This window comes from Siphateles boraxobius, unplaced genomic scaffold (assembly GCF_051911475.1).
Source record: "Siphateles boraxobius isolate OS27281-9 unplaced genomic scaffold, OSU_SipBor_1 118, whole genome shotgun sequence".
Classification (NCBI taxonomy): domain Eukaryota; kingdom Metazoa; phylum Chordata; class Actinopteri; order Cypriniformes; family Leuciscidae; genus Siphateles; species Siphateles boraxobius.
The window spans coordinates 2,212,163-2,235,541 of NW_027508720.1; the positions used below are offsets into that span (position 1 = coordinate 2,212,163).

Here is a 23,379-nt window from a genome sequence, read left to right on the forward strand (position 1 = left end):
AATTATTTTGAGAATTAAATGTTATAGTAAATTAAAGCGAGATGAGGAGAATAATCACATGCTCAAAAGCTCTATCACTAACCCCATTCTGATCATTAAAATATTGATTTTGTCTCTTTAATTCCCTATTGAAGTTCTGTTTTAGGCTGTTTTTACACTTGGTTCGAATGCTTGGTCTGAACCACAGTTCGATTCCATGCAGTTGGCTCAAGTCCATGCCACAAGCTCTGTTATAAAATCATCCTTACTCCTTACTGGAACAACTAAAAGTTGCATACATACAAAATTTGGACCAATACAAAGTGCACAGTGCCCTGAATTCGGACTAATGTAAGACCACCAAAACAAAGAGGAGCATTCCAACAACTGGTCCAGACACTCACTCTGCAGTCATCTGGGCCACCAAGTCAAAAGAAGCAAAGCCAGCATTGAGAAAGTTGTCTCGGTAGCGGCTCATCTTAATGGCATCCAGCCAGTCGCCCACAGTGGTGAAGGTGGTGTAGTCAGGCACACAGCGGTCAAGGAGCGGCTGGGAGGCCCTACAGAGAAAGAGAGGAGTGGAGATAAAAAGAGAGAGAGAGGGTTAGGTCACGCCAGGCCTCCACCACCAAAACCTCACCCCCAAACCCCCCACCATCACCACCTCTCCTGGCCTGTAGGGCCTGAACCTGCCACTGTGGCCTACTGGCTGGAGACATGCAGCGGCCTCCTAGAGAGAACTTTAAGGAAGCTGTGGGTGTGGTTCCAGGTCCATATGAAACAGCTCTTTTCTGGTCTTAAGATGTGTTGCCTAACATGTATTGATACTTGATATGCTACAGTTATATATAAATTGTATTTTATGATTCTATATTCCTTTAGAAATCACTGTTTGCTTATGCATGATGTATCCATCTCTTTTGTTGGTGCTGGAGCAGTACTCCTATTGTGATCTATTTGGTTAAATCATGTTTGCCTGCATGCAAGCAAACAAGATCATTCTTGCACTATAGCACAACTATGTTTAATGTCATGCACAAAAGCAGCCATTTTAAATGATATTAGACAAAATCAACAGAGACCAGACTTGATCTATGCCCAGATTTGGGTCTTAATAACTAACAATGAGGTCTGGGCAGTGGGGATTGGGAGGCAAAGTTTCAGAGCAAAGACACTTCTGTCTGCGAGCTCTCTGCTCTGCTGAACCTGGCTGTCTTTTGATGGCATTAGATTAATTAACAATTAAAAGCATAAGAAAAAAGTTAATAAGAATGGAACAGAGGCTCTATTGAAGACAAGGTCTGTAGACGGATGGGAAGAGTGATTTTTAATAAGCTCCTGCCTTTAGGGCTGAAGGGTTTGTGGTCATTAACCTGGAAGGCAGCTTTCCTTAATGGAGCATTGTTAGAGCTGGTCTGGCTCTCAGGTCTTCGGGACATTGACTTTAAGTGCAACATGTGGAAACTGTACGAGAAAACCAAAAGGATAAATGTCCATGCATAACTAACCTACCCTTAACTCAAAACTTAGAGCAATTATTAACTAAATTAACTTTCCTTAGTTTATTTAAGGATTGGATCACTGAAGATAGTACACAGAACATCAAATGTTGCAACAACAGGAGCCCATCTCTCCCTCATAATTAAGCTCAGCAGGCAGGTCACCTATCCAGTGGCCCCTTTAAAATCGTGTTACTTGCTAATTAAAACCATTCCCATCGCTGAATTACATTAACTAATTATTCTTCATTTAAACTCTGATCATTGCAGAGTAGACAAAGACAGGCTCCCACAGTTCTCAGGTTGTTAGACGCCTTCCCCCAGGACCTATGGCCCAGAGGTAGGCATCCCGAGGTGGGTCAAAACCCGCCTGAAGCTTCTTGCTTACACAACTGAAACAATGAATTTGTAGAAAAATGTGGATCGATTCTGTTTTATAGTGACTGGCATCTGGAAGGAAGATAATGTCATTAAATATCTCAAACAGAAAAGGCATTTGTAAGTTTAGACCCGAGTAAGCATCTCAGGCAAACCAATCAATAGCCCTCTGATGGTGCAATTAAACCAAATGTTTTAGTGACTGAAGGTCCTCTTAATTTCTATAATGTCAGAGTTTCTCAGCTTACAATATTGTTTGTCAATTAAAAATGATCTGAAATCAATGGTCTCTTAATTCAAATGCCTCTGTAACGTTGGCCTAATTCTGAATTTAAAATGAGAGAAACAGTTTGATTAAGTCTATAATACTGCTTGCATTGATAAAAATCATGCTAACTAGCATGATAGTATGAGTCAGTCCATGTGTGCCCTTACCCAGAATGTGTGCTGGTGACCACCTTAAGGCTGGCGGCATTGCGAATAAGTTTGTCCAAGGTGTTGACGATCTGGGAGAACTTAGGTCTCAAGTTTCTTTCTTTCACCCAGCAGTCTAACATAAGTTGATGCAAGGCAGTAGGGCAGTCCATGGGTGGGGGCAGTCGGTAGTCCTGCTCGACTGCGTTGATCACCTGTTGATTGAAAAATAATAGTTGTTTGGCTTTAGTTTACTCTCAGATTAAGTTGAATAGAGGCAAAGTAGAGTGGAAACTCACATCTTGGTTGCTCATGTCCCAGTACGGGCGCTCGCCATATGACATCACCTCCCACATCACAATGCCGTAGCTCCATACATCACTGGCTGAGGTGAACTTCCTATAAGCAATAGCCTCTGGTGCTGTCCAGCGAATAGGGATCTTCCCACCCTATAGATGCAAGTGAATACAATCATTTTTAACCTCAGAAGCTAAAACATTATTAATTGCTATGCATATTAAAGGATCAAGGTGTGAATGCTGACCAATGAGCTTGTGTAGGTGGGGTCAGTGGCATCATCCTCCAAGAAACGAGAAAGACCAAAATCGGACACCTTACACACCAGGTTGCTGTTGACTAGAATGTTACGAGCAGCCAGATCACGGTGCACGTAGTTCATGTCAGATAGATATTTCATGCCAGCTGCAATCCCTCTCAACATACCGACGAGCTGGATGACTGTGAACTGTCCATCATTTAGCTGTTGGCGAGAGAGAGAGGGAGAATCACAGACCTATTCATAACAGAAATGTCTGCTGTCTAAGTGTTTTTAACTTTCCAGGATGTTACTCATCACCCAGCTGATTCATCTCTGAATGTCACAGCTAGCAGCTACGCTATTTGTCATCTCTATTCAGAAAGTTTAGGATGATTTTTTTTCAAAGGGGATAGGTGAGAACACATCTTTTTTTATTAGAAAACTACTGCTTAGATAAAACTTGTGCTATACCTCAGCAATGATGGTATTTGTTTTATGAAGATCACTTCTAATTAAATATTACTTGCATGTCCAAAAACAGGAATCCAGGCATAAAAAAATAATAATAATAATAAATAAATAAATACATTTTATTAAGATTGTAATCATCTCTAACCCGGAGAAAGGAATCCAGTGCTCCGTTCTCCATGAACTCAGTGACAATCATGACTGGCCGACTCTTTGTCACCACCCCTTCCAGGCGGATAATATTGGGATGATCAAACTGGCCCATGATGCTGGCCTCACTCAGGAAGTCTCTTCTTTGGCGCTCTGTGTAGCCTGCCTTGAGAGTCTTGATGGCCACAATGATTTCACGCCTTCCAGGGAGCTTCAGACGACCGCGACACACCTCTCCAAACTCTCCTACATAGGTAATGGACAGACAAGAAAGAGGCAGAAAGGGTGGAGTGGAGAGAGGAGAGGAGAGGGAAGAGTGGAGGAGTGTGGGAGAGAAAGGGGAGAGGGACAGTTACTGGTTAGAATCAAGGAGCCAGGGGGAAGCAGGGGGAGACAGCAAAAGAAGCCAGGGCTAAAGGTGATGCTATTGGAGTGTATCCAGGGGGCGAGGGAAGGGGTAGGGTGAGGTCAAGAATGCTTAAATGGAAAAGGCTTTTGAAGCATTGTTGGGGGTTGAGGTACCGAAAAGGAAATGGGAAAAGCAATGCAATAGAGGAAGGGGTAAAGGCCAGAAGCAAGGAATTCTAGGGTGTGGAGGGAGTGAGGGTAAGAGTGTAGGAAGTAGGTGGGGACAGAAGCTTGGGAGGATTGGACGACTTGCGTCTGCGGTCTGGGCCAATGTGTAAGCAGGTGCAAGAGAAACAGTGGGATCAGGGAAGGACATGGCAGGGGTTCATCACTTTAGACCAAGCTGGGAAACAACAGGTTCAGGTAGCAGCGTTAGATGTTAAAAGCCTTATTTTTTGGAGTGTGGCATGGGGCTCCTCAACTCCATTTTATTATAACATGGCTGCAAGTCTTAATGAATCCTACTTATCTTTGCTTTTGGCTTTCAGAAACTGAACTGTTAACACTAATGTTAAGATCTAGCAAAATTTACAAAACAAAGGGGACAGGTCTCATGGGCAGGAAGGAGCACCATGGATGGAGAAGTTAACAGGTCAAATGGTCAAGAGGACAATTAGTTGTCTGAGAGGTATAATCAGGCTCAGGATAGGTTTGGTAAGTTAGCAGGAATGGTAGCTATATAGTTAGCTCTGAAGATAACCTCAGAAGCTCAATTTTGTAAGTAAAGCTGTTAAGAGACATTGGTAAGGTGCTAAGGGATTGTATTTTGGAGCGGGATGAGTTGATTGAAGTACCGCTTGGAGTGAAGTCCTCTAAAGGTATGGCCTGGGTGTGCCTAGCTGTCTTCCCCCTTTTGCTCAGGAGCTTTTGTTGGTTACCTGCGCCAATGACCTCCTCGATTTTCACACAGGAAACGTCAATCTCTTTGGCAAACTCGCGGATGGCCTCATTTGGGTCCTCGTAGGTGAATGGGTCAATGTAGACCTTCATCCCCGGAGTGACTATAGGGGATTCAATAGTGCGAATAGCCATATGAATCACACTGCCATTATACACAATATTTATAACATTTTTAGTCATCCAATGGTAAGTAAACTCTGTAGAGACTTACTGTATTGTTGCAGTTTTTCGGTGTATTCTGATTCTGAGCCATTACGTTGCTTCCTGTGAACCAAAGACAATACAGTCAGTTACAAAAGGTTGATGAATTCTTAACTAAAAATAGCAAAATAAGCATTTTGAAATGGACCTGTTTTTTTCTCTCCCTGCCAGCCCCTTTAGGGACATAAATTGAGGTCGATTGAAGAAGGGGAATTATATGACAATTAAGAGAACAACAGATTCAGCCTCAAGAGACCCTTGTCACTTCAATTGACTGAATGGTGGAAGTGAAATCTACATAAAGACAGCTAAGAAAAACAGAAGCAATGGTTGTCTTGCTCCCGTTACATACTAAGGAATCTTTACTGCCACATTGTTTAATTCCCTCCTGTCTTTTAATTCTTTCCTTCACACTTTCTCCACCATCAGTCCGTTAAATGCAATGCAATTTCAACCCCCTCTAGTAGCTACATGTTAATGCAATCCCTTTGTTGTCTAACTAGTAACCGGGCCAATAATACCCGCTGGTGATTTGTATCTCATTTTCAATTCAAATTCAGGTCCGGAATATGCCAAGGCCTACATTTTTTTTAGTCCCAGACAAGTTAAGATACTGAGACACACTGTGCTGATTAGAAAGGAAGAGAGTGCAAATTGAGAATGTTTGCATGATAAGGCTTTAAATACACAACTGCCTTGCCCTCCACTGTGGAAATGGTAAGGTGGAAATGGAAACTGCCAGTGCCAACGATCACCGGGACTTTACAGAATTCCAATGTAGGGAACATGTGAAAACATTTGAGACCACTGGATACAATTTACAAAGTAAAAGATCCAAAATGAATCTGCTTTTGAGAGTGCCTAAAATGCATCCAATAATTTACCAATAGGTTCCAAGAAAGCATTATGGGTGACTAAAATAAATTAATTCAAAGAATTGTGTTGTTTCATAGGTATACTTTGATATGTAATTATTTCTTTTACATTTGATGTGATCCATTCACAAGTGCAATTACTGAATATTATTAAGGTAAGTGGAAATTACCTGAGGCAGACAATGGCAATAACCACAACAACAATGATGAAGACCAGCCCTGCCGTTAGAGAGCCCACAATGAGAGGTAGCTGCTCCTGCAGAGTCTTGTCTGCATCAGCTGTGTGAGGCACACAGAGAGAGATATCATAGGAAATATTCAAAGAATCGTATTTCTCAGATCTATTTACAGCATTTTTTTTCTATGAGTGTTATTTATAGGATTATTAATGCAAAAACTTCGCTTAGATTCAAACCAATGCTTGATGTGCTTTGGAAAGACATCATTTTAATGTTATAATATAGAAGTATAGGGTGCTTAACATACCCTGGTGGTTGGTGCTGAAGTCGGTAGGGCTGCTATAGCGGCCATATCCTGCCACCGTTCGGGCTCTAACCTGCACCACATACGGCGTGCCAGGCTTCAAACCCTCGATGCGTGCAGAGCTACGCTGGGCTGTCATGGTGTGGGCAATAGCTTCTCCCTGGTCCTGTGGGAACAGTGATAAAACAAGCCATATAAAACCAGCCAGCACCCAAAAGCGAGCGTCTGGCAGCTCCAGTTCAATCTGTCAGTACAACACATCAAACACGGAGCAGATATGCCTGGCTCTTTCTTCTCCTCTATGCAAATCCTCCTGCCTCCATCCCTGCCAAGCTCCAACTGCCTTGCGGTATCAGCGTTCAAAAGAAAGGGATGAATCAAGGAAGGAGTTAGGGAGGAGAGTGTTAGGGTATGAGAGAGAGAGACAGGAAGGGTTGATGCTGTTGTCAGGATGAACGATTATGTATAGAGCAGAGGATGACAGTGGTGGAATTGTGATTGAATGCCCTTCGCTTCATTGACTTACACTGGCTCTTACCTTCTCATGGTATTTAATCTCGTAATCCAAGATGATGCCATTTGGTTTTTCAGGAGGGAGCCAGGAAAGACTCATGGTGTTGGCTGAGGCCCCCATCAGGTGGACAGTAGGAACTGCAGAGGGAGCTATGTGGGTGGAAAATGAGAGAAATCCTATTTTAATGAAAACTGAATTTCTTTTTCTTTTCACATTTAGAGTATGGTCCCATTTAGGATTACCAAAGAGCTACTTAGAAGTATTAGCATTAGACAGCCCTTAGTCTTTGGCACTTTCGGGGGCCCAGCCTCTCAAACTACACAGACAGAATAGATTCTAAAGTCTCTTGTGAAAAGCGGAAGGCTTGGTATCTGGCAGATTCAGTCCACACAATTTACCACACAACCTACACACAAATGCAAATATGTTTATAGCTGCAACACCCTATGTCCACTCCCTAATCTCTTGTTATGCCCCATGATGCCTTCTTTTTACTGTCTGTCTTCCACATGTAGATTAATCTCATATTTTTATATTCTTTCCCAAATCACTGCGATATTCCCAAATCACTGCAAAAATGCATATATTATTTAAATTGTGAAATAATTATTCATCATGTTAGTATATATATATATATTTTTTTTCACACAAGTTCTTCCATAGTACCTTACTTATTTTAGCACCCAGCTTTACATAATCTGAATTGTCCCCATTTGTCCTCAGACCTGATGTTGCCGTCTCCTGTTTCTGATGTTATCATGTTCTGTTCACACACTACAATAGCTCTCAACATCCCCTACTTTCTTTGCCTCTGTCTCTCTCTCCCTCACTTTTTTTTTTGTTAAAAACGTTTTAATCCCCAGGTCCGGTTCTTTGATCCTTTCCCTAGTAGCTCTTTATTATTCTGTCTGTCTCTTTGTCTGCCTCCCCCAAAAGCTCGCTCTCCCCCAACCGAACACCGTCAACCTCCTAACCCAGGCCTTGCTCAGAAGAGCCTCACCCTGAAGACAATACTCCCTGGGCAGCCTGCTTGCTTACTCTCACCCCGGGATTAAGGGGCCTCATCATGCGGAGACAGTGGAAGTAACCATGACGTCCCTTGAGCTGACGGCCCATATTTATTTTTTGTCTTAAAAAGTGGATGAATATTCAGGCACAGTGCTAGGAGATAATCTGCTCACAGACCTTCCTGAATATTTGGAACCATGGGGGTGGGCTGCTGTGTGGTTGTGCATGTCACCCTGGGATTGACTTATGTGCAACAACAGCCTGGGTCATGTTACAATGCCTATGGTCAATCCCTGATTGCAAACAGAGGCATTCTTGGAGCTGGGTGCTAGCATAGAGTGCTAAGGAGAGAGTTAAGCATATGCATGACTCTGAAAGCTATCCTGAGTCCAGTGATCAATTTAAAACTTGGATTAAACAAAAAGAGGCTGTTTCCACAAAGTCAATGCATCTCCACATCTCACTAAACCCAGCATGCTCTAGCCTAGAGTAGCTTAGCTTTGCTACTGAGCATTATAGCACATCTGTCTGGTGTTGATGCATTCAGTGAGCTGAGCTCTTTGAATATAGTTTCGAGGGTTGTAAATATCTTAAGAGAACCATCACACTTCATTATTTCAGGCCAGAAAGCATATGAAGAAAACCTTTTTGTAACATCTTTTTTAGGACACACACGGAAGCTAATATTTGTATATTTTTTAAAGCTGATAGCTGTGTTTTGGAGCATGGTAGTTAATTTTTAGCTGTTCAAGAATGGTTATTATAGCCTCTAGAACCAACAGCAAATCTGCAGGTTCAAACCATGATATCTGGTTGACTGATAACCAACTTGAAACAGAAACAACTCACCAGCTTGGTTGGTGGTGATGTTGACAGAGGCAAAGTGGGGTGCATATGGACTCTTGTTGGAAACTCCATTGACGGCCTGAATCTCAAAGCTGTACTGAGTGTGAGCCTGAAGGTTTCTGACCGTCACGTGTCTCTCAGTAAGCCCAAGGTGGCGGGGAGAGATATCCACATTGTCATCACATCGTGTGCAGGTACCACGTTCGGGCAGACATTTCTTACAGATGACGTTGTAGAGAAGGTCCTCCCTTCCACCTTGGTCACGTGGGTCGCTCCACTCAAGTACAAGCGATGTCTCGTTTACGCTGGAGATGACGCTGCGTGGAGATGAGGGCACAGCTGCAAAAAGAAAATATATTTATCCTTCCGAAGACACAATTAAACATTTAAATTAGTAAGGTGCTTGTTGTTGCGTTCAGATAATTTATAATTCATAATAACCCTGTCTAACAGACCAGGCTAAGGTGGTTTTCTGGTCTTAGCAGGTTTAAGGGGGTTTACTTGCCTTCCCAGCAGGGTTTTCTGGTCTCCCTGTTTAGTAAAGCTGGTGTTCAGTTGGTCTAGCTGTTTGGACAGCTGATTTCCAAGACTGGCCAATTGACAAGTTCCCCAAACCCCAACAAAACTACTAAACTAAGCAGTGGAAACCAGCCTGGTACACAGTTAAGAATGTCAGACCACATAAGACTGGGTTAAAATGTTTTTTAAGCATGAAATTTAAATAAAATTGGTCAAATGGGACTTCATTTACACTCAATGCAGATTAAGTGCTTTCATGTAACTAAAATTAAGCAAAACCTTGTTTTCCCCACTTGTGCTGCTCATTTAATATAAAAATGGCAAGAAACAGCTTTGGTGTTAACTTGGGAAAACATAAAAAGAAGCGTATATAAAACAGGAGAAATGGAAATGTTTCGAAACAATCCCAGCATTCTCTTGTTGGACTATTGACGGAGGAATTGGTTTACATATGGATGAACATGAATGTACATACAGTTGATCACTGCTTAAGATTAGATGAGGTCATGATGAACATGATGGTGAAAAGGTGTTTTTTGTCTAAGGCGTTACTTACTGGTGCATCCTGAGTCAGGTGAGTCATTGTCTGCCCGATAGTAGCCTGTCCTGCAGGAACAGATGCTGGCGGCTCCAGAACTTGTTCGACTGTTGGGCGGACATGGGGAGCAAAACCCTTCACCCTGCTTGGACTTGAAGGTGCCTGGACTGCAAGCTAAAGAGAGAAACAGTTGTTTACTTTTACTGTCAGAGATTAAAAAAAAAACGATAACTGTAACTGCATATTCACACCAAGTTTACTTTTTTACCACTCATTTTCAATGTATTGCTTCCATCTAGGTATGTGACAAAGCTTTCCATTGCATTCAACAGCAAAATCAATGGCAATTTCCCCATTGCAATTAGCATTTTGTGAGCTCTGTTTGCCTTAATTTCCCTTTTGTTTTCCTTGCCCACAGTATGCAGTCTAATCCTTTCCATCTTGGCATTGTAAAACACGAAGGCACACAGGTTGTTGCTTACGTATTTGTTTGGCACCATTAGTTTGCTGTTGCTTTCCTCCAGGGAAATAAACCCCTCATGACGAGACGAGTTCCAACAACATACCCTGGCCTTGCATAAACCCCATGCACACATGAGCTAACCGTCAACTTCAATTACAAACAGATGCCAGTTTGTTCCAAACAAGAGCACTTTTCAAAATGAACTCCTACAATCAATACTCAAACACATGGAATGTCGATGTTGTACCACAGGAAGATAAACAAAGCCATATTGAACGCTACACAGTAAAGTGTGAGCTGTTATCTTATGAATACAAAGTTTAGTGTGTCATTCACAGGTCTTTGGCCTTTGTGGAGCTCCGACACCATTTTGAACACATTGTGTACACATTTTATCGCATCTATGATAAATGCAGAGGTGATCTCTTGGCACACAATGGGTTTGTGATCTTTCTGTTCGGAATGTCACCTACCTGTCTTGTTAAGTGATCAAGGAGCCAGTTGTATGTTTATAAACGGATGGGAAGGAGTATGACACCAGTTCCCAGCCTTCTGAGCCATTTTATCAGTAGTCTCTAAGGCTTAGAATTAGCAAATAATGAACAGTCCCTGTTTTTCAGGAAAAGATTTGAACATCTGGCTTCTAGATTGATAGTGTTCAAAGCAGAACACACCACTGGTGATGTTCCTGGGATCACCTTCTTAGTTCCCTTTCTCAGAATGTGCAATATTGACACAAGGCTTCATTAGTGCAGGGATACTGTTAACTTGGTTGACTAGGGGCTCATTTGTTTAATCATTAATCAGGGGAGGTCAGAGGTAGGTAGTGAAGAAGGAACATAGAAAACAGTTCACATAGTGATAAAGATGAAAGAGTGTAGGCCTTGTGAATTCGGGTTTATCACACATAACGTATCGCTTTGGAGATTAATGAGTCCTCAGTGTTTTGCCTCGTATTTTAGATGTACATAATTCAACCAAAATCTTTGGGAGACAAATGAGGACCATCTAGATTCTAGACCCTATGAAAGACTGCTTGAAATTCCCCTTCAAAAAACTCAGGCTGTTTTCTGAAGGGTTGAAAGTGCTGATTAATGGCTTCCAAGAAGGTAAGAAGTCAGCCCTTTCCTTTCATCCTCATCCCTCCACTAGCTGCACTCATGATAGAGCGAGAGAGAGAGAGAGAGAGAGAGAGAGAGAGAGAGAGAGAGAGAGAGAGATAGAGAGAGAGAGAGAGAGAGAGAGAGAGAGGAGAGAGAGAGAGAGAGAGAGAGAGAGAGAGAGAGAGAGAGAGGAGAGGTGAACGACAGCAAAGGAAATGCAAATCCTGTGGCTTTTTCACGGGTTGTGCACTCTCTCCAGTACAGTCTATTGCACACACTCTATTGCCTAAACCTTCTTTACTCTCTCTCTCTCTCTCTCTCTCTCTCTCTCTCTCTCTCTCTCTCTCTCTCTCTCTCTCTCTCTCTCTCTCTCTCTCTCTCTCTCTCTCGCTAGGGATTGTGGGTAGTGGGAAGAATTAGAGTTCGGGAGCACATGAGAGTTTGTTTACTTTAATCTCGTTTTTTCGTTTTCTTTTTTATAAGATTTCGTTAAAGAGTTTAGTTTATTTAACAAACTTATTTTTGAACGCCGACTGAGGTCGGCAAACCTAAATGGGGTCAAGCGGAGATTTCTCACGCTTGACTCTTAGACACGGTTTGAAATGCACACCTGATGATTCAATATCTGTGGAAGATGTGGTGGTTGCAGTCAGCGAACAGGTTGGTGGGTTAAATATCAAGTCAGCTTCAAGGATGAACAAAGCTGTTGTTGTTTTTCTTGCCGATGTTCAGATGGTTGATGGTTTGGTTGAACGCGGAATCACGATTAACGATATGTTTGTGCCAGTACTACCGTTATCGAGTCCATCTAAGAAAATCGTACTATCGAACGTTCCTCCGTTCATAAAGAACGAAACTATCCAAGGCGTTCTTGAAAGATATGGCAGATTAACAGCACCTATAAAAATGATTCCGTTGGGTCTGAAAAATCCGAATATCAAGCACGTTATGTCTTTTAGACGCTTTACGTACATGATATTGAATGAGCAACAAGATCCGCTCAATTTAGCAGTAAAACTCAAAAACGAAGGCAAAGATTATACAATCTTTATTAGCTCAGATCACATGCGGTGTTTTGCGTGCGGAGAACACGGGCATGTTAGGCAAACATGTCCAAATAAACAAACAGATAAATCATCCAATCCGCAAATAATTGAGCAACACGTTGGACAAGATAATGTTCTTGTTCCTGCTGTTGAAACAGCACCTAAAGAAAACACTGATGTAGGCTTAATAAGAGACGTAGAAAATCATGATACGGGTGAGGAGATTGTAAATCTAGCAAGTGTAGAAAAATCCACACTGATTATAAATGAAGAGGACAAACAATCAGAAAAAGAGCAAACAGTTATAGAAGATGATAAAACAGAAGGTGAAAGAGAGGAAGCTGAGGAAGAAAGCTATACCCAGATGTCCAATGTGAGTTCTGGATATGCTATTTCTGAAAATGATTCAGATCAGGATCTTGAGAGTACAGATAGTCTTTCTGATGTAAATGATGCTGAAAGATCGGAGTCGCTTGGCTCTAGATTGTACACAGTAAAGCAAATCAATGACTTTCTAGATAGTACTAAGGGAGCTCGCAAACCACAAATAGAGACGTTTTTCCCTGATTTGAGGCGATTTTTGGTGTCATGTAAAATGGCAATGAACAAAGCAACCTTTGAGGAACTAAGTAGACAGAAGCGTTATCGCCTTAAGAAAATAATAACAAAGGTAAAAAACACGGTAAAACGTAATGTAAAGAAGGTTTGAATATTCTTTTCTTTTTTTTAAATGGAGAGAAGAGAATTTATAGCCTGTGTTTGGACGCTTTTTGTCTCTTTATTAATAGTCAGCATCATGGCATCCTTAAACTTTGGATCTTTGAATGTTAATGGGTGTCGTGGGGCTGAAAAAAGGTGTGCTTTGTTTGATTTTTTTAATTGGAAAAAATCTGGTATAGTTTTTCTGCAAGAAACACACACAGATTTGAATAATCAGGTGCAATGGCTAAGTGAGTGGAAAGGTCAAACTTTCGTTAGCCATGGTTCAAATGTTAGTGCCGGTGTAGCAGTTCTTATTTCTTCAGATGTGCAAGTACAAGATAGCAGAGCTGAAGAAGTTATACCTGGCAGAATGCAAATTATAGAATTTAAGTTATACGAGTTATTTTTTTCTCTTATTAACATTTATGCTCCTAATGATGGTGTAGAAAGAGTTTCTTTTTTCAAAAAATTAAAAAATGTTATTTCAAAAGTTCCAAATAATAGAATAATAATTTTAGCTGGTGATTTTAATTGTACTCTTGATTATACTATGGATCGGAATCATGTTGAACCTAATCTCAATTCGTCTGAAACTCTCAAAACTGTTATTCGTTTTCACAATCTTGTAGACGTTTGGAGAGAAGCCTTCCCTAGAGATAGACAATATACATGGTTGAAAATTAATGCTGACAGAGTCTCTGGTGCAAGACTTGATAGATTTTACGTTCAAAAGAATAATAGAGGAAGGTTTTTTAATAGTAAAATTTTGCCAACATCATTTTCTGATCATCATTATATTGCGGTAACTATGACCATAAAACAGAGCACTTCCCACCATCACATTTGGCATTTTAACAATAGATTATTGCAAGATAAGTCTTTTGTACAATATTTTACTTTGTTTTGGAGAGAGTGGAGAGAGAGAAAGTTACAGTATAAAAATTTAGCCCAGTGGTGGGATACTGGAAAAGTACAGATCCAGCTTTTTTGTCAGCAATATACAAGGAGCCGTACAATGGAACTGAAAGAAAAGGTCTTGTTCTTGGAAGAGCAAATTCTCCAGTTAAGCAGTTCCATCAGTGATGGTGAAGAGACAGAAACTGCAAAAATGCTTAAAGAGTACAATTTGATTTTAAAGAATTTGTATGAAGAAAGAAGTCGCTGTGCATCGATACGGGGAAAATATCTTCAGCTAAACAGCATGGATTCTTCAACAACTTTCTTTTTTTCATTGGAGAGGAATATTAGAGAAAAGAAAAATATAAATTATCTTAAATTGCCAAATGGAAAAGAAATAATGGAAAAGAAAGAAATAATTTCACAAACTTTACTTTTTTATGAAGATTTATATACAGCACAACCTTGTGACCTTGAAGCAACAAATCAGCTTTTAGATGGACTTCCACATCTTACAAAAGAAGATAAAGCTGAATTAGACAAAGCCTTGTCATTTCACGAGCTAACTGAGGCTGTTCAGCAGCAATCCTCAGGGAAATCTCCAGGGTTAGATGGTTTGACTTCTGATTTCTACAAAGCCTTCTGGTCCCTCATCGGACAGGATCTGTATGCGGTATTTTGTGAAAGTTTTGAATCAAAAATCTTACCCCTGAGTTGCAGAAGAGCTGTAATCACTCTTTTACCCAAGAAAGGAGATCTTGGCCTATTAAAGAACTGGCGACCAGTTTCTCTTTTGGGAACTGATTATAAAATATTATCTAAAGCTCTGACAAATCGTCTCAAGGAATTTTTAGCATCCATTATTCACGAAGATCAGTCCTATTGTGTACCAAAGCGGTCTATATTTGACAATCTTTTTCTTGTGCGGGACATGTTGTATTTAACCGAACTGCATAAGTTTGATCTTGGTCTTGTTTGTTTGGACCAGGAGAAAGCCTTCGATAAAGTTGATCATGAATATCTGTTCAAAATACTTGAAGGCTTTGGCTTTGGAAAGCAGTTTACTTCATGGATTAGACTTCTGTATGAAGATGTTTATAGCATGTTGAAAATTAATGGAATTCTGACAAGACCTTTTTCTGTCCATAGAGGAGTGAGACAAGGTTGTAGTTTATCTGGCCTCTTGTACACAATTTCCATTGAACCAATGTTGAGAATGTTGAGGGAGAAGCTGCAAGGATTGACGGTTCCATCATGTTACCTCTCGAATACTCCATCAGTTAAACTAACAGCTTATGCCGACGACATCACAGTGATCATTAGATCTGAAGATGATGTTAAACATCTAATCTCATGCCTCAACACCTATGAGAGTGCTTCTTCGGCACGTGTCAATTGGGAAAAAACAGACACTTTATTATTAGGTCATTGGTTGAATCAGAATCTACCGCAACTTCCACATCAGTGCCTTTGGAATAAAGAAGGAGTAAAGATACTTGGACTGTTCTTTGGGACTGAACAGTTTATGGAAAAGAATTGGGAAGGACTTCTAGAAAAAGTGACAGGCAAGCTCCAGAGATGGAAATGGATTCAAGCCCAGCTTTCTTACAGAGGCAGAGTGTTAGTAGTGAACAATCTAGCCGCCTCAATGCTGTGGCATCGTCTAACAGTGTTGGACCCTCCGAAAGAGCTTTTATTGCAACTTCAAAAAGCCTTTGTTGACTTTTTTTGGGGAGGCCATTATTGGCTCCCTCCAGGAGTTCTGTGTCTTCCAGTTATTGAGGGCGGTCAAGGACTAATTCATCTAGCCTCTAAGGTGAAAGCCATGAGGTTACAGACTGCCCAAAAACTGCTTTATTCTTCTGACTCTATACCATGGATCAGTTTTGGTCTTGCCATTCTACGAGAGAAAAACAACATCGGTTTTGATAAACAAATATTTCTGAGCTCAGTAAATATTGTAAAGGACATGTTTAAGATCAAGTTTTATGGATCTGTGTTTGAAGTTTGGAGTTATTTTAAGTTGGAGCGAAAAGGACATTTCGGCTTTAATGAACCACTTTTTCACAATCCCTGGTTTTCCCATACTTTTATGCCTAACATTGATTTTTCTAGCTTTGGTTTAGCTGGTGTAACTAAAGTTGGAGATTTGATTGATTTGACTGATAGAGAGTGGGTTTCAGTACAACATTTAACTACAAAGATTGGAGGTAGATCAGAGAGAATTGTTGGGAATATATTGAAGAATTTGAAAACATCTTTTCCTACATCTTTGTGGGAATATATAACCAATTTTATGTCTGGTAATAATTATTCAGAAGTTATTTTTCCTGAAGTGTATATAACACGACAGGTAGACCAACATGAGAATGATAATGACGATAATGTGAACTTGTTGCTCTCTTTTAAAGGTTTACAAAGCCTTCCTTTTTCTGTTGTGAACAAGCAAAATTTATATAATGTTTGTGTAAAGTCTTTCTTTGCTGGACAATTAAGAGAGAGGAGAGATACAAAATGGAGATCTCATCTCTCATTGACAGAGAATAAATCACCTTCATGGCGGTTACTGTATAAAAACCCCCTACCAAAAAGGTCTGGTGATTTACAGTGGCGGATTTTGCATTGTGCATTACCAACAAAAGTTTTTTTGTTTAAATGTGAATATTCAGATTCTTCTTTCTGTACTTTGTGTAATGAACTTGACACCGTTTTTCATGTTTTCTGTGACTGTTGTAAATTATCTCCACTTTTTAATGTTTTGGATAGAATTCTGAGCAGTTTAGGGATAATTTTTTCAAAAACTGTGTTTATTTTTGGTTGTAAGTATTCTCGCGATAAGTGGGAAATCTGTACTTTTTCTAATTTTTTGGTTGGTCAAGCAAAATTAGCCATTTGGAAAGCGTATAGAATTGAAATGGAAGGACAAAAAGTTAATATGGTTAATTTATTCAAGGCCTTGGTTGAATCCAGGATAAGATTAGAATATGAATTTAATAAAATGAATTGTAATCTCCTAATGTTTGAGAAGAAATGGTGTGTAAACAAAAGTTTAATTTTTATAGAAGGTGAAGATCTTTTTTTTAAATGGTAATGTTTTGATAAAAAATTATGTTTTTTAGATGTTAAAGTTTTTTAATGATGGAATAAATTGCTTTAAAAAGTCAAAAAAGTCTCTCTCTCTCTCTCTCTCTCTCTCTCTCTCTCTCTATTGCCCAAACCTTCTTTACTCACTCACCACTCACTCTCTCTCTCTCTCTCTCTCTCTCTCTCTCTCTCTCTCTCTCTCTCTCTCTCTCTCTCTCTCTCTCTCTCTCTCTCTCTCTCTCTCATTGAGAGCAGAACATAGGACTTAAGGGAGTGATTAGAATTTGTGGTGAAATTGGAAGCGAGGAGAAAGAATGAATAGTAGAAATATGCAGCGCTAAGGAAAAAAAAAAGGTTTTGTCGATTAATATTCATGTGAATATCCTAACTGTGCTCTGGCAGGGTATTAATGAGACCAACGGCCTTCAGATGAAGGCGAGCAAGAGAGAGGTGACAGAGAGATTTATCCCTCCTTTGGTTTCCGGGTGGCTTGATTAGAGAACATTTTATCAGGTCACTGCTGCCAGGGCTTTCACCTTGAGCCACCAAAGGCAAACAAATGAGTTTTTAACTATACATCAGGACTGCCCCCTTTCCCAATGGGTATACACTGGTTTAATAGCAATTTGGCAGTAGTAGAAAAGTCCTTTATTACTTTGACAACTACATAAATTTCTTATGATAATAATGTGAGTGGTGCTTGGAGTTGTATGCTAAGGTGTTGTAAATGGTTTTCATGGCATTGCTCTACATTTCCAAAGGTGTTCATTTTAGGGTGGTTGCTTGGGTTTGGTGATAGGTTGTCAAAGTATTGCAATGTGGTTCATAAGGCATTCTTTCTTGTTAGTTTTAGCATTCTATAGAGTCACTACATGGTTTCTTACGGTCTAAAGTCAAAAGAGGCTACCCCTGAGTCTCATGATATTCTAGTCCCTCCTTAAATGTTAACGTACATGATTTCCCCACTGATTTATCATCCAAGATAGACTGCTTAGAAAAGTATTAGTCTGCCTTTATATGCTTGGAAGTAATATGATTTTTAAGGCATCAATAATGTCAATAGCACAAACTGTGTAGGGCAACTTACGCAACACAGTTTAATACTCCGTGTTAAACGACTCTCAACCAACTCTCATAATGTTGATGTTTACCTCAAACACCACTAATAATCCTCCTTTCTATATACGCAAATAATTTTCTGTTCAATTTAGTTCTTTACCCCAGCTGCTCACTTCTCAGTGACTTTGTAGTTCTTACAATTTGTTGGAACCAACTCTGTCTTTGAGACCTTTCACTTCTGGTGCCTTGACTGTCAGGGTTACTTTTCTATCTCCATCTCGTGCTCTTCATTAATGTTTCACTGCAGCCCTTGCCCTTGGTCCACAAATCGATTCCGGTCTCCTCTCACTCCCAGCTCTCCATTTGACCCTTGACCTCCCGCTGTCTGCTCTGCTCACTTTCACCATGGCTATGTTACACGCTGGCTTAATTCACCTCAGTCTGAACCTGATATGTTTTCAGCAAGACCGTCTCTTTCTCTCTGCAAAATGTTCCAGTCTGATGGACATACAGACTCTTTTACTTATTCATTGCTTTGTTCTGCTTAAATTGAGGTCGAATAACTAAATTTGCTGTTAGGCCAAACACCTCAATAAAAAACAGGATGATTTGTCCATTCGACTTAATGTGATACCAGGAGATAAGACAAACTGCACAGTGAGAAAAAAAAAACACATATATCAGCACTCGCCTTGACACTGTGTCTCCTTAACTGCAGGCTCGAACCCAGCCATGCAAGTACAGGAACCTACAGGAACCATCCACTCTCCATCTCCATTGCAGTAGAGTTTAAGAGGTACAGACACCTCCAGAGCGTTTGGCACGCAAGTGCCGGGGGCAATGACTAGTGACGTGGCCTCGGCTCCTGTGGCCGTCTCTGGGAAGACGGCAAAATTGGCAATGGTCGTGGAACACTTCTTATAGAAAACTCGGACAGAGATTAAAGACATGCAGGCGCCCAGGTCCTGGAAAGCCAGATAGAAGCCAGCCTTGGAAAGTGGACCAAAGCTGCGAATCTTGGTGTTGACCCGACCAGACTCCAACATAGAGAAGCTCTCATCCGGAGCAATGGTGTCCACCTTAACGTAAGGATTCTCCATCCAAAACGGACTGGTGGCGGTTGCTGAATCCGAGTCAGACTCATAGTAAAACAGATTGAAGGTCTCTTTACATGATCCTGGAATGTTGGGAATACTGTTGCAATCTCGTACGGTGAACTTCATCTCCACATAAACACGAAGAACATCCTTTCTGGGGATGAAGTCGCTGCGAAGCCAGTTGTTCTGGTTAAGCTCACGAACATTGCACACTTGGTATGTTCGGATGGGGTTCATGGCATCGTCATAACCGCTAACTTCCTCCCACTGAGAAAAAAAGAGAGGGAAAAAAAGAGAACACTGTAAGTCATAGATATACAACAACTTACAAGTTCACCTTCGGAATGAGCTAGCACTTAATATATACCGCATTCTTCAAGGGTACTTCTACAGAACAATAGCAATAACAAATGTTTTTATCTAAAGTATGGTTCAATATGCCTCATTGTCAGTATTAAAAATGAAACTATTCTCATTTTGATGTTATCCGGGGCTTTAGAACTCTGAGGTGTTACGCTACTGAGGTACGGCAGGCAATAAATTGCTCTTTCTCAGCGACAGCCCCACAGCTTGGAAACAATATAACGGAGGGAGCACACCGAGAAAAAGAGTGAATGGGGCAGATGAAAGAGAGGGGAAATTAAATTTTGTGCTTTTTGGTTTGTGCCTTTTCAATTACACATTGTGTACGGGGGCATTAAGTGGGGAGCTGCACGCTGGTCTTTCATCTGCGTTCACCAGTTCAATGAAGAAACCCGCCTGGCGAATTCATCAAAATTACTGTGGAGTTTCAGAACTCCATTAAATAAAACAACGAGTGGATGTTTACCTCATACCTCGAGTGTGGAGTACTCTCTGCATCACTTCACAATCAATTACTGTCCAATTAAGCCATCATGATTACATTGTATTCATGCAGATCAACAAGCTACATTCAATCCTCTACCTGAATGATTTTCTCTTATCTACCAGAATTAAGAATATAAATCTTTTCAAAAGACAAGTGAGAGGTATCGTAAAGAGGTTGATTGCTATTGTGGTACTGCATTGTGCATCTTACATTACAATGATTATACAGGTCTCGGTGACAATGAACATAAGTTTTGAGCTGAGATTTGGCGATTTGAGATGCGACAAGGTTAAATATAGTTCAACATCATGCAAGTAAGAAGCAGTGTTATTCAGCAACCACTAATGGGAGTGCAGTCCGTGGTCGAGTAAGAACGCCTACTAGCAATCTTGGTGGCTAATGAGGGTTTTTACATCAACTTCTTGCTTAAACAAACAGCATATATCAACGATAAATGATTTATATTTAAATTGGTAAAGAAACAATTAGAGACATGCTCGGCCAACTTCTTTTGATTACAGTGAGTTCAAATTAAAGCAATCCTAAAGGAGAAAATGAGCTGTAGCCGAAAAGGAAAAAGAAAACTAGAACAGCATCGAGAGATTTGTTGAGAGAGTAGCGTAGGGTTTGTGTAGGGGTGAAGTCTTTAATTAACACAGCGATATGGATGTTGTTCGGACAGGCCATTCATCCCTACGGTCCCCAGGGACCCCAGGTAGACAGGGCTTCTAGAAGTCTCTGCTTTATCACAGCCTTTCTGAGCCAAGGGTGCTGAAATCAATAATACGCATCAGGTCAATGGGACAGGAGAAAGAGTGAGGTGTAAATGGGCATTTAGTTCAGTGGAATAAATTGCTGAGAGAGTGAAGATGGGAAAGAGGAAGCGGCCCCCACACATTGCACTGCTGTTGACTCCTCTTCGCATAACGCCTCAACGAAACATTCCTCTTTCCAGGATTAAGATGCGTAATCAATTTCTTTTCAACTCAATATCAGGGAAATAAGCCTACAAATTGTTATTTCTGCATATTAAACGTTGATGCAATAAAGCACTTATAAACACACATTTATGCAAAAACACGTTTATGCACATTGATTTTTCTCTCTGCTGCATGTCTTTGATTCGTTATGGGGGGTGGGGGGTGAATGAATTTACTTTAGATGCAGATGCAGCTGTGGAATGCTGGTTAATGTCGTTTATTTATAAATATGTAAGTGAATTTACTTTATTTAAATAATTAGCAGGTCATTATGTTTATTTTTCCTTAATGGTGTTAAAGTCTGTATTTCTCTGTGTTTATTTCTAAGGTTACAGGTGTAAGACTAATGACTAATAGAGTTTTTTATTTATTTATTTATGTATGGCAGATTGAATGAAAATAGAAAAAGAGCTGCTGAGTCAGGCTGGGAATTATTCCAACTTTATGCCCTTGTTTTTATTATCTGGGCACAGTTCCCATTTCGGTTTTCTGGGTGTGACATACCATTGAACTTAGTGTCACACAAAATTAGAATTGAGTGTCGCGTAAGAAAGAGAGACATGGAGGGTGCCAATTTTGCCAGTGGGTAAATCTCCAAGAACAAACAGTCAAAATCACATTTCATCCATTTTGATTTATTTTGGATTTGGTTTGATTGTGACCAGTTTTCGTGGGATTCACAGAATATTTCAACTTGAGTTCGAAATAAAAGGCATCCAGAACACTGTGATATTTAAGGAAAGGACTCACTGGTGCCACATTTCCCCTGTTTGTCTTAAAATACAGTGGGGCGGCGGCGTGGGTGAAATGTATAGCTGTGTGCATGACAGAGAGCAGAAGGGAAAGAATTGGGCAATGTATGTCCTGAAAGGAGGCATCTGTTGGGGTGTCAAGGGGTTGTGCTTTGGCCCATTGTGCTGGTGAGTTTTAGTGCTTTAATGGGGGCGGCGAGGGATATTTACAAGAATAATATATAGACGGGGAAGGTGAAATGGCAGTTGATTTGTGTCTTTGGGGTTGTTCATTGGTGCTAAGTTACTCGGAAGTAAAGGTTTTGGGGAGGGGTGACTGCAACAGCTGAGATGGTGTGGCTGGGGGCAGGAAGGGGCAGTGGACAAATGCAGAACCCTGAAGTACAGGATATAGAGGACACAAAACTAAGCATTACACAAAGAATCTGAAAAAAAAAAAAGTAAGGAAAGGCAGCAGTCTCTGGGTATTGTGAAAGATATACTGAGCAAAGGATACTTCTGCTGTGTCTGCCAAAAGCTTGTGGGCACAAATTTCGTTTTTGGTGAACGAATGTAACACGGCTAGGGTGAAATCTGATCTGGGCATTGCCTTTATCTGATGAAAGTCAGAGCTTCCTGTGTTTAACACGCTATATTTGAACAAGGACCGTTTATAATGCCCCCTGATTTAAAGGTAGTTTAACTACGACATTTATGAGAGAATCTCACGAAATCTGCCAAGAAGTAATTTTTAACCCTCAAATGAAAGAATTCAATGGAAAGAAATAAGAAATTAGGTTTTTCTCGAGGTCCATTTAAGGACCACTCTATATATTAGAATGACAATTAAGTAAATTTTTTTAAGTGTAATGACTGTAATGGAATCTCAGGCATTTCTGTAATGCAAAAAAGGAGGTTTTTGTCAAAAAAATAAATGGGGGGGATACATAAATACAAACAAAATGGGGGACAACAACCACAACCACAAATACATACAATAAAAACATAAAACTAAATAAAAACACAAGGGGAACAACAAAACTGTTCCTCAAATGGACCAGTCATTTATTTTTTGTTAGGGTTAAATATGACATGGAGATGATTTTTTTTAGATTCACCTCATACTTTATTTGGACTGAAGGAATCATATAAGCATAATGTGCTCAGGTTAACCAAAGTCAAACACACAACAGCACTAACTCACCCCAGTTTCAGGATGCGAGGTCCATGCGAGTTCAGTGGTGGCCCATTTGGTGTCCATAAGTGTTTCTGCAGGAAAAAAAGAAAAGAAAAAAAGATCCACTAAGTTTGAGGAACAATATGAGCCTAAACAACTGACAACCAAAAAAAAAAAAAAAAGAGAAAACTCAATGAAATGGAAAACCTTGGGATGAATTGATTTCACACTGTGAAGGACGAGCTAAGCAATACATAACAGTCACTGTCCATATTGTTAATGGCCATTAATGCATTGTGGTAAATTCACGAGTGCTGTTACAGAGAAACACTATCATGCTAATCAACAGTGAAAAGACGGAAGAAAGGCAAAACAGCTTTGTGGGTGATCCAGAAGACATTGTCAAAGATTTATGACAGCCCTCCTCTAATTAGATTTAATTAGCCGTGTATTTGCTGGGTGGGAAAGAAAA

At 40.3% G+C, this 23,379-nt stretch overlaps 1 protein-coding gene across 6 annotated transcripts in view; it reads right to left on the reverse strand.

Moving 5' to 3' along the window:
* The window catches only part of ephb3b (eph receptor B3b), a 53,416-nt gene that overhangs the window by 4,509 nt on the left and 25,528 nt on the right, over positions 1-23,379 (reverse strand). Inside the window, exons 2-15 of one of the 6 annotated variants that reach the window (XM_077202528.1) lie at positions 22,935-22,999; positions 18,764-19,436; positions 9,737-9,892; positions 8,665-9,000; positions 6,832-6,956; positions 6,297-6,459; positions 5,981-6,089; positions 4,946-4,998; positions 4,713-4,835; positions 3,425-3,672; positions 2,815-3,030; positions 2,570-2,719; positions 2,292-2,485; positions 384-539 (exon numbers count right to left, since the gene is read on the reverse strand). In XM_077202528.1, coding sequence (XP_077058643.1) covers positions 384-539; positions 2,292-2,485; positions 2,570-2,719; positions 2,815-3,030; positions 3,425-3,672; positions 4,713-4,835; positions 4,946-4,998; positions 5,981-6,089; positions 6,297-6,459; positions 6,832-6,956; positions 8,665-9,000; positions 9,737-9,892; positions 18,764-19,436; positions 22,935-22,999 — 2,767 coding nt within the window. Of the gene's footprint in view, positions 1-383; positions 540-2,291; positions 2,486-2,569; positions 2,720-2,814; positions 3,031-3,424; positions 3,673-4,628; positions 4,848-4,945; positions 4,999-5,980; positions 6,090-6,296; positions 6,460-6,831; positions 6,957-8,664; positions 9,001-9,736; positions 9,893-18,763; positions 19,437-22,934; positions 23,000-23,379 lie in introns of all 6 variants that reach the window. The other 5 variants (XM_077202522.1, XM_077202527.1, XM_077202514.1 and 2 more) reach the window with 5 other exon arrangements.